Source organism: Octopus sinensis, linkage group LG2 (genome assembly GCF_006345805.1).
Source record: "Octopus sinensis linkage group LG2, ASM634580v1, whole genome shotgun sequence".
Lineage (NCBI taxonomy): Eukaryota > Metazoa > Mollusca > Cephalopoda > Octopoda > Octopodidae > Octopus > Octopus sinensis.
In genome coordinates, this window is record NC_042998.1 from 47,834,150 (window position 1) to 47,850,707 (window position 16,558).

Here is a 16,558-nt window from a genome sequence, read left to right on the forward strand (position 1 = left end):
CCCCAGAACTTATTCGTTGTAAGCCTAGTACTTATTCTATCGGGTTCTTTGCCGAACCGCTAAGTTATGGGGACGTAAACACACCAGCATCGGTTGTCAAGCGATGGTGGGAGATGAACAGTCACAAACACACTCACGCACAAACATATATATATATATAATGACGGGCTTTTTTCAGATTTCGTCTACCAAATCCACTCACAAGGCTTTGGTCGCCCCGAGGCTGTAGTAGAAGACACTTGCCCAAGGTGCCACGCAGTGGGACTGAACTCGGAATTAGGTGGTTGGTAAGCAAGCTACTTACTACATAGCCACTTCTACGCCTTACACAGCAGCCATACTGAAGCACCACTTTGAAGAATTTGAGTCATTCGAATCGACCCCAGTACATTATTTAAAGGCTGGTGCTTATTCTATCGATCTCTGGGTCGAACCACTAAGTTACGGGAGCATAAACACACCAAAACCGGTTGTCAAGTGATAGTGGGGGACAAACTCAGACACAAAGACACATACACATAGATATGTACATATATGTATACGACAGGCTTCTTTCGGTTTCCGTTTACCAAATCCACTCACAAGGTTTTGAATAATACACTTGACCAAGGTACCACGCAGTGAGACTGAACCCGGAACCGTGTAGTTGGGAAGCAAGGTGCGTGACTTAGTGGTCAGGGTATTCGGCTCACGATCATGAATTCAATTTCCAGCGGCACGTTGTGTCCTTAGGCAAGACTCTTTATTTCACGTTACTCCACTCCAATCACCTGGCAAAAGGGAGTTGTTCATGTAATTCAAATTTCCAGCCTTGTCACATTCCATATCATGTTGAATTTCCTTAAGAACTACGGATCAACCAGAGCTTTCATCATCATAACCGATATGGAATGCAATGTGTGTGTGTGTGTAGATATATACAAACGGAAAGACTCGGGTTTTAAACTCGTAACCTTAAAGCGGTACCCTTTGCTTGTAGTGTAATTTTACACCTCCCTTCTAGGCATAGTTAGGTGAATATTTCGTATTTCGTACCTCCGTGTGAAATATGTTTTATTCCACGAGTTTTTTCGAGTGCATTCAACGTATCTGACCTCCAAACTCACCGCAAGCCACTTTTATCCGGAAAAGAAAGGTGAGGTATCTCGGAGTTTCCCACTAACGGTGTTTTGTTTCGCAGGTTTTTGTTCTTTTCCAGGTTATTTTGCATACTTTCAACGAATGTGACATAAAAATGAGGCGTAAACGGCTCCTTTCCTCAGAAAAGTGAAGAAGTTCTAGCACACCCTACTACAACGTATCAACTATCTGCGTGCGATAAAGGACCCGCCGATATTTCGCTCTGAAATAATTTTTTACCCCCTCCCCTTCCCACTTTTCTTTTCCAAAATAAAAAAAAATGTAACTTGCGGTGGGTCTGGAAGTTAGATATGTTGAATGCACTCGAAAAACCTGTGGAAATAAATTGCTCCACACCGAGGTACGAACGGGTCCTTTACGAAATATTTACCTGTGGTTATTAACTGATACACAAATACACCGGTACACACGACTGTAAACAATGAAAGTAGCTGTAATAATTGCTTTGGCACCAGAAATTGTTACATCATGGATATTTACTGATAGACAAATACATCGTACAACGTTTTTGCTTGACCCTTTAGCCTTTTTAACATTTTGTTTATGTGTTGGTGTACACAAATACACCGGTACAGAAGATTGTAAACAATGAAAGTAGCTGTAATATTTGGGGTGGTGTACAAGACGTCGTTACAAAGAAAAACGCTAGACAAAATGGTTGACAGAATGAAGAGGGAATGATAAAGATGTGACGTCGTCGTCGTCATGGTATAAAATGTATTTTACTATAGTTGATTATAGAAAAATTATTTTCGAGAAAATGTTACATTGTTTCAATCCAAACGAAGATAAAAATTACATGTTCACACTCGCAGAGTGTAATACAATTACCTTTGATTTGGTGGAGCCGTTTCAGAATGCATATGGAACAGACAGACACACAAAAATGTTATATAGAGGGAGATGTGTGTGCGTGTTTATACAGATATGTTTGTGTATGCATGCATATATATGTGTGTGTGTGTGTGTGTGTGCATATATGTATGTATACATATATGTATGTGTACATATACATATAGGTGTATGTATACATGTAAACGTGTATACATACATGTGTATGTATATGTGTGTGTTTATATATATATATATATATATATATATATATATATATATATATATATATATAGAGAGAGAGAGAGAGAGAGATAGATAGATAGATAGATAGATAGATAGATAGATAGATAGATAGATAGATAGATAGATAGATATAGATAGATAGATATATAGATAGATAGATAGATAGATAGATAGATAGATAGATAGATAGATAGATAGATAAGATATTGAAGAGAGGCAAGCAGCGAGAGTAAGCGCATACGAGTGCCATAGTACTAATAGATTTTTTTTCAAGATATATGAAAATTTAGAGCAGGAGAGAGGGAGAGAGAGGGGGGGACAGACAGAGAACTGTGTCATTGTGTATACGTTACTTGCTGCAGTGAATATTTGTTAGTAACGAATCGGAAGAGTCGGTGACAATATCCAGAAGTGCTATAACAAGTTAGGGTTACTCAGCTTACAAGTGAAGAGTTCACATCCTGCTGCTGGGACTGAGTTACTCGAGTACTAACACTGCACTTCCTTTGCCTCTTTGCTATGTGTGTGTGTGTGTAGCAAAATCTAAAGAGGTATGAAGAAAGAGAGGGAGACGTAGGAAGAGTATGGGAAAGACTGGCTGTAAACGTAAAAGAAAGACAGAAACAAAGATGGAATGAATGATGATGTCCTATTAGAGTTGTAAAAAAAGTGATGCTTGATGTTTAGTAGATTTACAATCTCAAGATTGTGTGGGAAACTAAAAAAAACACAAGCGTTATCAACTATAGGCAGAATAAGAGATAGAATGAGAGAGAGGGAGAGATATAGATAGATAGATAGATAGAGAGAGAGAGAGAGAGAGAGAGAGAGAGAGAGAGAGAGAGAGATGGTCAGAATGTTGTATTAACTATGATATTCCATAGGAAATTAAGACGGCGGGCTGGCAGAATCGTTAGCACGTCCAGCAAAACGCATAGCAGTATTTCGTCCGCTGTTACGTTCTGAGTTCAAATTCCGCCGAGGTCGACTTAGCTTTTCATTCTTTCGCGGGATCAATAAATTAAGTACCAGTGAAACACTGGGGTCGATGTAATCACATAGAACCTCCCTCCCCCAAAATTTCAGGTCTTGTGCCACTAGTAGAAAGGATATTACATAGGAAATTGAGGCGGTGAGCGGACAGAATCGTTACACAGTGACTCAAGTGCTGAAAGTTTGATAAGTGCCAGCGTATGAAACTCACGGCCCTTGTGGCTGTGTGGTAAGAAGCTTGCTTCCTAACAACATGATTTCGGGTTCAGTCCCACTGCGTGGCACCTTGCGCAAGTATCTTCTACTGTAGCATCGGGGCCAATAACCAAAACCTTGTGAATGGATTTCGCAAACGAAACTGAAAGAAGCCCGTCGTATGTGTGTGTATACATACATACATACGTACAGACACACAGACAGACAGATAGGCAGACAGATAGATAGATAGATAGATAGATAGATAGATAGATAGATAGATAGATAGATAGACAGACAGATAGATAGATAGATAGATAGATAGATAGATAAAGCTTAGACATTTTTCACTTCTATTGTACTCAGCTAAGAACAAAAGATGTGTGAGTTAATCCGACACATTTGATGTCTCTTAATACTGCAGGAAGTCTCAGCAATTCTAGTTGGGTTAGTGAGCCAAATGTCTCTCTCTCTCTCCACATCACTACTTTTTGTTCGCCCCTCCACCTGCCACTGTTTCCAGTAGCTTCATAATATTACTTTATCTTTTATTCTTAGCTGTCGGTGTTGTTGCTGTTATGTTATGTTGGTCTTTGCTGTTCTTGTCCCCCATTGTCCGTTTATTGTTTATTACAATACAACAATAACAGTTACATGACTCGTCAACTGTCTCGTTGGACATATTATTTACTACTTACACGAAGATTTTTATCACTGTGGCTAGACAACTCTCCTCCTATCTTCCATCTCTCTCTGATATATATCATTTACTTACTTCAATCATTATTAGACTGCGGCCATGCTGGGACACCGCTTTGAAGAATTTTGAATTTTGGACGAACGAATCGACTCCAGTACTTATTATTTTTTGGTAAAACCTGGTACTTATTCTATCGATTAATTTTGCCGAACGGCTAAGTTACTGGGAGGTAAACACCCCCACAGCGGTTTTCAATGCACACACACACACACACACGTGTAGGTCTGTTTGAGGTTGTATTTATATATAAAACTGAATTAAAGGTAATGCTCCGTCATAATTATTATCATTATTATTATCATTATAATTATATATTTCGTTTTGTATCCGGTGTGCAAGATTCTTTATGTGAATTTGTGTGTTAAAACAAATTTCGTTGTGTCTAGGTAGAGTCATATTGCATTACTCAACGGTTCAATTTCCAGTCGCATACATACATACATACATACATACATACATACATACATACATACATATAGAGAGAGAGAGACAAGTTAGACAACTGCCCCACGAGCGAAGCAAAGCTAGGACACCAGACTGCAGTTTCATATTAATGGGAATTACCGACAGTGTGCCTCCATGGCTTCTACATTATGTGTGTGTGTGTGTGTGTGTGAGATTGTCGCTAAGTATAACTAAGATGTTAAAAACACCTGCATTGCTAGAAATAAGAGCTAAAGTGCTCTAATGCTGTAGTCAAAGCACATAATTGTATACATATGTAAGGAATTCTCGACCGGCGTTTTAGGGCGATTATAATCCGTCAGTATATATGTATACAATTATGTGCTTTAACTACAGTATTAGAACATTTTAGCTCTTATTTCTAGCAATGTAGATGTTCTAACACACTAGTCATATTTAGTGACAATTATAGTTTTCCTTTTTGGGAAAACATTGCACACTGCTGTCTCTATAATTTCATATATATATATATATATATATATAATATATATATATATATATATAAGAGAAAAAAATCTATCAGAAAGGAACTCTATCTCTCTTAAAAAAATATCTTTTGATAAGCATAACAAATGCGCAACCGTAAAAAGAACTTTCACCTAATTAAATACACTCTCCCTTACTTAAATTATTTTGTCAGCATTTTAAAAATTTCCTTTATATATATATATATATATATATATATATATATATATACACACACATACACACACGCATGTGTATGTACATATGTATAAATGCCTGTGTATGTATGTGCGTGCGAACTGTAGCATTAGAGGTTCCGCTGAAGCGACCGACTGAATTCGTAGCAAGCTTAAAGTAAGGACTGGGGTAGATTCGTTCAACATAAAATCCCTTGAAGGTGTTGTTGCCCCAGCATGTCCGTAGCCCGATGACTTAAACAAGAGCAGTATTTATTTGTTATTCCCACACCACACAAACAGCCAGCCAACCACCCACGCAGTATGTCTTTTACATTTATTACAAGCAAATGACATTGTGTTAGATGTGTGTATAGGAGTGGCTGTGTGGTAAGTAGCTTGCTAACCAACCACATGGTTACGGGTTCAGTCCCGCTGCGTGGCATCTTGGGCAAGTGTCTTCTGCTATAGCCCCGGGCCGACCAATGCCTTGTGAGTGTATGTGTTAGTGTGTCTGTGTTTGTTCCCCTAGCATTGCTTGACAACCGATGCTGGTGTGTTTACGTCCCCGTCACTTAGCGGTTCGGCAAAAGAGACCGATAGAATAAGTACTGGTCTTACAAAGAATAAGTCCTGTGGTCGATTTGCTCGACTAAAAAAGACGATGCTCCAGCATGGCTGCAGTCAAATGACTGTAACAAGTAAAAGAGTATATGTACACACACACGTATGTCAAAAGTGTGTGCATATGCAACACTATGGAGACATAGGTATGTATATGTGTGGTATATGTACATGTCTATGTGTTTAGCAAGCACTTACACACAAACTTGCACGTATGCACCTATGTGCAAGTTGTGTTACGTGTAAGCGTAATTAATAGGAAGATATATATATGTATCTGGGCAAGTTTATCAATGTTTTAAAGTTCGTCAACAAAGCCACCCTGTACCTATACCCCTTGTTTTCTTCTTGCGATGATAGAGCGGGTCTTATCATAAGGAACTGGCGACAAGCTTGCCATTAATTCCTTAGATCTTGTTTACTAACTCACACATCAGATAAATTGATGATGCGACATTAATTAGGTGGAAAACAAAACAAATATAAAAAGATGTGTCAAAAATAACACAAAACAAACAAACTTCAAAAAAAGATCTTTTGGTTTCATATGTTACATATGCACACACACACACACACACACACATCCATACCTATAGAAATATATATGGATATATACATATATAGGCGCAGCTGTGTGGTAAGAAGTTAACATCCAAACTACATAGTTTTTTGGTTCAGTCCTTCTGTGTGTCATCTTGAGTATGTGTCTTCTACTATAACCTCGGGCCAACCAAAGCCTCACGCAATCGAACCAATGAAAGAGCCTCTACCTGGTCGCTCGACACACGAAAAATAGTACCCAAAGTATCCCCCTTCCTAAATCACATGTCCATTGTATGTAATGTCCTAGATTATCCCTAAAAAGACGGTTTGCTGAAGCCTGGATTGCCTTTGATGATACGTTTGCAGTATCAGGGTTGATTTGAGGCTACATAACAACATTATGGTCAATTTCTATGTTGACACCTGCACGACTTTCGCTAAGGAAAAAAAAAATTGATTTTTTGCATGGAATCAAGTACCCTGACCTCCTAATATGCTGCAAATCCTTATTTTGGTTCGGAAAAAATGAGGAGGGGGGATCCCTCCCCAATCCCGGAATCATTGGATTTTTTTGCGTTGAATGAATTTCTGTGACCTCCTAATATTGCAAAATTAGGTTACTTAAGGTGAGCCTGGTAACTGATGGTTTTGGTGTCTTGTTGTTTGTAACATTTGGTGAGCTATGGTGCAACCAACAAGATGGTAAAAATCCCTGCCATTAATTTGGTATGGATGGGTAATATCAAATAATTCAATCACAACATATATTTAAATTAAATACGAAAAAACTTGAAATATTATCATCACTTACATGGAAAAATTGAAATATTATCTTTCAGTATTTTATAAGGTAAAATCTTAAATTATTAATTGACACATTATTAATTATCTTACAACAGCAATGCCTGGAAAAATCATGGATTACATGGAAAAATGTGAGGATGAAAAGTCATATTCTTAAGATTATAAACCTGGAAAAGTACAGGAAAAGTTATTACACCTGTAAAAGTATAGGACAAGCTATTACTTCTAGTAAAGTAAAGAATAAGAAACTTTTTATTTAAAATATTGCAGCTAAAATTAAAATTTGAATATTAAAACTTATTTTATTATAGTTTACAAATAACACTATATTTATTTAAGTAGAATTTGGCTAATTTACTACCTTAAATACAGAAAAAAGTGACTAATTAGACAAACCTACAAATTAGCTGAACAGTTTTGTACAATAAATTTAAAAGATGAGAACTGTAAAGAACGAAAAATTAGAACTAGCATTCTTTGCTGCAATATTTTAAGTAAAAAGTTTCTTATTTTTCACTTTACTAGAAGTAATAGCATGTCCTATACTTTTACAGGTGTAATAACTTGACCTGTAGCTTTCCAGGTTTATAATCATAAGAAAATTACTTTTCATGCTCGCATTTTTCCATGTAATATTAATGTAGTTGTTAATCTACATTTTTATCTTTTTTGCAGAGGAGAGGAGAGGGTTTGGTGACAAAGTCTGTTCCAAGTACATAACTTTACAAATGCAGTCAACCCTCAAATTCCAAACATTTAATTGACTACTGCTATTTAGACATATTTCTGTGTCAAATACAGCTGAGTTGGCATAGATGCGTGCACGCACACACACACACGCACATACCATTATCATCGTCGTTATTGTTGACTTTTACAAGCTTGCATGGACTTGACAGAATTCGCTGAAGCACATTTTATACTGCCTGGTGCCCTTCTCATCACAAAACTTAACCTGCTTCCAGCTAAGGTAATATTATGACATGGCCGAATATATTTTCAGGGGAAATTAGAAACAAACGACACCACTTCTATGGTGGTGACGCTTGTTTACAATTTCCACACGGCATCATGTCAGGGTGTGTGTATATGTATATATATATATATACACACACACACGCAATAGTAGCAGTCATACATCTAACTTTACACACAAGATATATGTGAGTGTGTGTGTACTGGAGTTATGGATAGCTAGGTCTTTCTTCATAGGATTGTAGATTCACAAATGTGAGATATCAAGCAAGATAAGTTCTAATTAGAGAAACGACCACCATCAAAGTAATACAGTAATGAAAAATTAATGAGGCAGTGACAGAGACTGCGATCTAGTGATATTGCTCTAGTTATCACAGAATTAATGTTATGAATACTGATTTAACTTTTATTATCGTTGCTTATCGATTGTGATTCAGTATATATACGCAAGGGTATTCCAGGCGAAACCATAGCTTTCCTTTATAGCGACAGTGTCTCTAAGTCAATAGGATGTAATATAGCTGCTATTACTAACTACTTGTGCTAATAAATTGAATTTGTAAATTACAGGCAAATCACCGACTTCCTGGGTGTAAAATTTTATTTTTCCCACAATAGTTCTGGATCCCAGTAATGAACTCATTTGCATGCAGCCAATCAGAGCTCACCTTGACCTTGTTGTCAACATAACATTCATGAATGTGTTAAAAACAACCAATCACTTGGTAAAACATACTCAAGACGAAGAACAGCGTTGTAAGTCGATCGATCGCCAAGTTATACCTGATTTTAGGAGACAAGTAATTAGATAGATTTGCATCTATACTGATTATCGAATATTGTTAAGGCCCCATATGGTAAAGATGTGCATGGGGAAAATGTGGGTAGAAGGTGATGTGCTAGCAACCCTCACCCCTTACTGTTTTACAAAATAATCAACAACACAAATAACTACGCAGAGGCAGCCATGGTTGAAACAAGAACAACAAGCATTATCAAAAGAGAAAAGAAGCATGATCATTCCTTACCCAAGTGACCTGATGATAATCACCCATCACTTGTTATGTGTCCATAAACTGGTTTGATATTCGAGCACTGATTAGCTGTATGCAAATGAGTTCATAACTGGGGTCCGGAACTCTCGTGGGAAAAAAAATTTTGCTTCCCGGACACCAATGGTCCTGTGATTCTGAAGTCCTTTAGCCTATGACAGAGGATTCCATGATCTTGTCAAATGCTTTAATGAAGTTAAGGTATATACAGTCAGTGTCCATTCCTCTCATGAGATTATTGAGGATAGTGTTACGGTGCCGTAGCTGTTGTGACAGGCAAATTTGTCCAATCTGTTGATGAAGTTGTGTAGTATCTGAGAGTTTGTTTTTCCTTAAGGTACGTAATTATTCTTTTATGGACATTGCCTTCAATAATTTTAGATTTGTGAGATGTGAGAGAAAGAGGTCTGTAATTTTTAGCTTCAGGCCGGCTACCTTCTTTGCGTCTAGGTGTTACTACTGAGCCTTTCAGTAGGTATGGGAATATGCCGCTATATAGCAACTTTTGAAATAGCATCTTCAATGGTTTGACAAGGAAACCATCTGGTCCTGATACTGAGTTTGAATCTTCTATAATGTCATTAATGCTTAGACATGTCTCTGCAGTTGAATTCCGAGGATGAAGGTATTCGTTTGTGTTATTTTCAGTTTCGGTTATCGTTTGGGAAAATGCATTTTTATATCATTGACTCAAGAATGTGCATATTTTGAGGACTTTTTTAGTATATGACCCAATTTGGTCCATTAGAGGAGCGATCTGGTTATGTGTAAATGATTTTTGTTTAGCAAAGTGGGAAAAGAACTTGAGATTAAACTTTATGTTGGCTGTTTGGTGTTCTTTCAGTGAAGTTTCTTTTTCAAAGGACATTTTTAGGTCCAGGTTTTTGTTTTTTAATTATTATTTTAGAAGTGGCAACAATTAAGATGATCAGAATTTATTTGAATAATGAACAAGTTGTTAGGCATTAACAACCTCAGTAATTTAGTAATTTGTCAATTTATGGCGGAAATACCCAGATTTCAAATTTTTTTTCTTAGTTAGCGAGTGGATATCTATCATTACTAACATCATTGAAGTCGATGGGTAGGTAATAGTATTGGTGACGGTGGGGAGTTTGTTTTGGCGATGGCAGTGATGATTTCGTGTTAAAAGATGATAGGAAAATTTATTTATGACTTGGTACAGAAGCTTCACAGCTTATAGATAGTGTTGCCGGCGAACTGAGTGCAAAAATAATGCTTCGCCTCTTCCCACTCTCCAGCAAAGAGAAAGAACTGATGCTTGCTAATGACGTTGAATTTTGATGATGGTATTAACAATAACTCGTGGCAAATTAATGACTGTCAAGCTATGGTTGGTGGCAGCAGGGTTCATAGTCATAGAAACATTTGCCAGTAAGCTATAATTAAAATGATGACACAATTTACAAATTAGTAGGAAGTAAAGTGAAGTACATACTGTAAGAGCAAGCTATTGAATAAATAAATGACTCAGACATTTAACCTCAGACATAATGTTGGCCTGACCAGGTGGCTTTCTATAAAGTGGGGAATCAATGTGATGAGAGAAACCAGTCAAACTCATTTAGTTATATTTTTTTTTATATTTTTGTATTTGGTTTGCAAGATTTTTTGATGTGAACTTCCAGTTGTAATATATTTTGTTGCATCTTGGGAGGGTCATTATGCCAATAATAAACACAGGCATTGGCTCTGTATCACTTTTTTATTATTTATTTGTCAACTGATTAACTATTTAACCAATTAACTAATCGATTGTTCGAGTAATCGTTTGGTTAATTCATCACTCAATCAATCAGGTTTGTCAAAATCCTTTCTTCGTCATTCACGACCTCATCAATAGCATGAATTCTGTCATCTAGCTAATTGACAAATAAATAAATAAATAAATAAGTGAGATAGAACTAGTGCATGTTTTTGAAATAATAGCATACTGACCCTCCCAAGATACCACAAACTATTTTTATATCCTTTCTCTCTGTTATAGATTCTTACTAAAATAGCCCGTTGGCCACTTCAACAGTTTTCAGAATTGACATGGTGCTGTTGAAGCAAATATGTTGTTATTTAGCAAGCTGGGTAATCTTAGTACTACCTAACCTTTTAAACACAATGAGATTGTAATTGCTGTGTTTTATTTAATAATACAAAATCTCTATGCAAGCAGTTTACTTGTTTTATACTCAGTAAAGCTATGAACCCTTTAGTTTGGCACCTAATCTGCTTAGGTACATATTCAGTGTGATAGCAACAAAAAAAAAATTGCTATTACTGGTATGAAAGTTTCTTAGCTATTACCAACATGTATTAATTTTAGGACAGATAAAGGCAGTTCATATTTGTATTGTATAGCAAGGAATATATGCATGGAAAATCTTTGCAAATGAGCTACAGCAGATTAGTGAAATATTGAATAGCTGAATAGCATAGACTCAGAGGCCCTTTATATTAGATTAGTTGCTGACCTCCAGGTCAGTTCTGATCAAGCAGATTTACTCCTTTACTCTTTCACTTGTTTCAGTCATCCGACTGCAGCCATACTGTAGTACCACTTTGAAGAAGGGTTTTAGTTAAACAAATCGACCCCAGGACTCATTTCTTAAGCCTAGTATTTATTCTATCTGTCCCTTTTGCCAAACTGCTAAGTTACAGGTATGTAAACGCATCAATACTGGTTGACAAGTGGTAATGTGGAGATAAATACAGACACACATTTTATCTGATCAAATGCTATGGTTGTGGAACTGTTTCAGGAGGGAAATGCAATCTTCCACCAATTCACACAACAAAAGTTGTTACTGAATGGCATGAGGAATATTCTAGAGAAGTTGAACATATTATCTGGCCACCACAGTCCCCAGATCTCAATATCATTGAACATTTATGGTGCATTTTAGAAAAACAAGTAAGGAGTCGATATCCTCCACCATCATCACTACAAGAACTGGAGACTGTTTTAGCTGAAGAATGGACAAAAATTCCTTTGGAAACAATTCAAGCTTTGTACTAGTCCATACCTCATAGAATTTAAGCTGTAATTACTACCAAAGGCAGTCCTACCCCATATCAAAATAAATTTGCTTGAAATTTTGTCCAACCCCTATATATATATGCATGCATGTATGTATGTATGTATGTATGTATGTATGTATGTATGTATGTATGTATGTATGTATGTATGTATGTATGTATGTGTGGTGGGTGGTGTCTGTGTGTCTGCATTTTCCCCCCACTACCGCCTGACAACCAGTTTGGTGAAAGACACTGATAGACTAAGTACCAGGATTCAAAAAAAAAAAAAAGCACTAGGGTTGATTCATTCATCTAAAATCCTGCAAGGTGGTCCTCCAGTATGGCCACAGTCTTATGACTGAAACAAGTAAAAGAAAAAAAAAAGAAAAACGCCTTGTCTTCCTATAAAATTTACTTTGGAAATTCCTTTCTCAATGCTGCTATTTAATTCAAATTTCTGAAATTCTTCATAAACAGATCCTCACTGTTCAACAATAAATTCCATTCAATTCTCTTCGTTTCTTCTCAATATCTCTTATTCAGATTCTTAAAAGGCTCAATCTAATTTTCACAAGACCAATTAGTTTGTGATACTTCCTCAGTCCTTAACCTTCAGTTTTCTTCACACCAATGGCATTCTGTTCAAACTGTTTCTTTTTGTTCATTATTTTATTATTTTGTTATTTTGTTTTGTGTTTATCAGTCTTAGAATGAGTGAAGACTAACTTCCTAGTCTTTTCAATTCTATTGAAACTGAATGTTTGGGGTGGGGCTAACTGAGTAAAATTCATTAAAAAAAAAAGAAGTTATTGTTACTGTTGTTTAACTGTAGTTTAGCTTAACCATGATCAACCATTCATTTGTTTAGAATAGTGTATTCAATATTACATTATACAGTGTGTTGTCCTTAAAATAATAGGATGTTATCTGAAGGAGATCTGACTGCTAATTCAAGCAGGGTGAAAAACAATGTAGGGGCTCCCATGTTTCCCCACTCCTTAAAGTTCAATTGTGATGGCACATGGCACAGTGGTTAGAGCATCAGGCTTGCAATCATGAGGTAGTGAGTTTGATTCCCAGATAGGGCTGTGTTGTGTTCTTGAGCTTTATATCACAGTGCTCTAGTTCACTCAATTGTAGAAATGAGTGGCGACATCACTGGTGCCAAGCTGTATTGGCCTTTGCTTTTCCCTTGGATAACATCAGTGGCAGAGGAAGCTGGACTGCTGGTCTTCTGTAAACACCTTGCCTGAACTTGTGCCTTGGATGGCAACTTTCTAGATGCATCCCATGGTCGTTCATGACCAAAGGGAGTCTTTTACTAAAGTTCAATAACTTGTGTACTCTGAGAAGAGGTAGATTCTAATATTATGGTCCTCCAATTTGGGAAAAATTGTAGAAGGATTTTTGTATAGCACAAATTGCCATTGATAACTTTAGTCTACATCAATTCACTATTTTCACCCCTTTAAAATTCATACATGAATGGATTAGTTTGGTCTTTTGACAGATAATAGAATGGGAAACATGTTCAAGAGAGCATTCCAGAGGGTTTCAACCCCTATGAAGGACTGACTACTTGTACAAAGAGATGATGGGTGACGAATGTTGTATCAAAAGGGTTAAATTCCACGTTAATCAATGAATTTTATGGTTTTCCTTTCAGTATGTACTGAACTCTTTATCATTTAAACAAGCCATATCTGGCCTTTCATACCTAATTTACAATGTCAATTTATAAACAAACAATCTTATCATTGAAATATCAATGCTTTGAGATAATGCAGGATTAATTCCAAACAATGTGAATAAATAAGCATTGTATTTGACAGAGTAATTGGAATGCTAAAGGGTTCAATAACAAAAAAACATTTAATTCAAAGAGTTGGTTTAAACTTATCTTTAAGGCTATATGCCCAGGAGATGTCACTTTTGGATACAATAATATCTAAACTGTGCTTTTACTGGCTAAAACTCAATGGCAGTGAACTTAAGGTTTGAACTTTTGACCATGAAATGAGAAGTTCAAGTCTACTAAGAGACACTGCTGAATTCCTAGTCATACAATCTACTCACTTAAGATTCCTCTGTCTGATAACAGTTTCTCTTCTCACCTAGGTCAGTGCATCACAACCTCTTTTCACTTGCAGTACAATTATAGTTTTAGTTCAGGTGTATTGCTGAATTTTGAAAAGAATATGATTAAAAGTATAGGGGAAAATATTATATTCAGGTTACACTGCAGCACACCTAGCATCATCTCGTGACACACATGTGTGCCACAACATACTGGTTGTGGAGCACTGACCTAGACATCAGCAATAAGAGGTGCTTCCAGAGTTGAACATAAGTGTGCCAATATAGACCATTCTGTTGTTCCTATCTAGCACAAGTGTATGTGCGTGTATGTCTGTGTGTGTGAATGTGAGTGCGTATGTGGGTGTATACACACACACAGTGTAGCATAGTGTAAAACAGAAGGAAAAATCAGATGTCTTTCATTTTATTGCATGGGATATTGTGGATATCAGGCAAAGTCCAACAGGTTTATATTAGGCACATAAATTAAGCTTTTTGAAAACAACCCACTTGAGATCACCCCCATCAAATTGATACAAACTCCCTTTTATTAAAGTCATCCAAATTAAAATCTTCCATCAAAGTTTCATGTGGACTTATATTCCAAACACCAGCTCAATAATGACAATTTTAATTTACTAAATTCTTCATTATTTTCAAAATTAATTAAAAAAAAAAGACTATGCTTCAACGAAAATGTGTTAAAGTAAGCAAACTGTTCATTTATCACACTCCTAGATAAGTAACCAAATGACATTTCAAAATAGCTTGCTCCTAGTTAGTATATTTACCTTCAGCACTTAAAAGTATGGCAGTTGTTCATTGAAACATTCAACACAGAATATTATTTTCATTCTTGTTGCATAATTATTATTTTCTTTTATTCTTGTATAATAGGATATATCCAGAAGTGCTTTAAAATGTTTCACATTTTGGTACAAGGCCACCAATTTTACTGGGAATGTGTTAGTGGATTATACTGATCCCTGTTCTCAACTGGTACTTATTTTATTGACCTCAAAAGGTCAAAAGGCATAGTCAGCCTTGGCAGCATTTGATTCCGCCAACTTGCCAGATTTGGGAACAGTACGTTAAAGGGTATCTATTTATTAACCCTAATGCAAATACAAAAAATTAAGTTTTAAAAAAGTCCCTCTAAAATGGACAATAAATGAATAGTATCAAAAAGATTTGAAAGAAACAAGTATAGTAAATATAACTTTACTAAAGGTGTATAACACTTAAGTTTGTGTATGTAAAAAAAAAATTGATGCATTACTTCATCTAACTTATACTGTACAAAATGAAAGCAAACTACCAGGGAGAAAATAAAATAAGATAGAAAAATGTGACAAATTACATTTGAGATGAATGTCATTCCATTTGCAGATCCTTCTTCCATTTGAAATTCAATCAACACATCCTGAGCAGGAAGATAAACTGGAAATCTAAGGAGTGAAATGTAGTCTACCCATTTTTCTTCCTTTGAGGTCTACAATAAAAGAAAGGTTATAAATATTAGGATGTTAAAAAGTGCAATGAGATGCAATGTTTTATATATATATATATATATATATATACATACACAGTGGTGGACTGGTCAGGTTGCCCTGCACCATTAGAATCCATATATGGGGGCCCATCCCCTCAAGTTTGAGAACTTTTTATTTACACCTGGAAGAATGCATTATTTCAGCCTGACTCTGTTTGCAGACAGTTGAAAAGAATACTTTTAGCAAAATAAAAAAAAAATTTAAATGATAGCATTGTAGTTGTGGGTGGGCTCCCTCCCTTAGTCTCCTGGCAAACCAATATTCTTAGATCCAGTCCACCACTGTATACACACACACACACACACACACACACACACACACATATATATATACAAGAAATGTTGACATTTCAACAATGAAATATCAAAGTGATGACCGATGAACAGTCAGAACCAGTTTACAGTTTAAATAAATATGACAAAATGAAAATATAGAATAGTTTAGTAACAATATTGATCTCCACATAAGCACAAAGCCTACCATATGGGATGGGAAAATGAAAAACGCTGGCACAAATCGTTTCCCAGTTGTATTAAACAGATGTGAAGTTTTGGTGCGACTGACCACATATGTTTAACCCTTTAGCATTCAGATTATTTTGTCAGATGCAATGTTTATTTA

General features: G+C 36.1%; 1 protein-coding gene across 7 annotated transcripts in view; it reads right to left on the bottom strand.

The window, feature by feature from the left end:
• LOC115223421 overlaps window positions 1–16,558 on the bottom strand; it is a 182,021-nt gene that overhangs the window by 77,800 nt on the left and 87,663 nt on the right. For 6 of the 7 annotated variants that reach the window (XR_005003733.1, XR_005003734.1, XR_005003732.1 and 3 more), the window contains one exon: window positions 15,745–15,876. Coding sequence is in view for 3 of the 7 variants with exons in the window: in XM_036513085.1 (XP_036368978.1) it covers window positions 15,745–15,876 (132 nt within the window). In the remaining 4 variants the exon portion in view is untranslated. Of the gene's footprint in view, window positions 1–10,075; window positions 10,673–15,744; window positions 15,877–16,558 lie in introns of those variants that run through there. The other variant, XM_036513081.1, reaches the window with a different exon arrangement.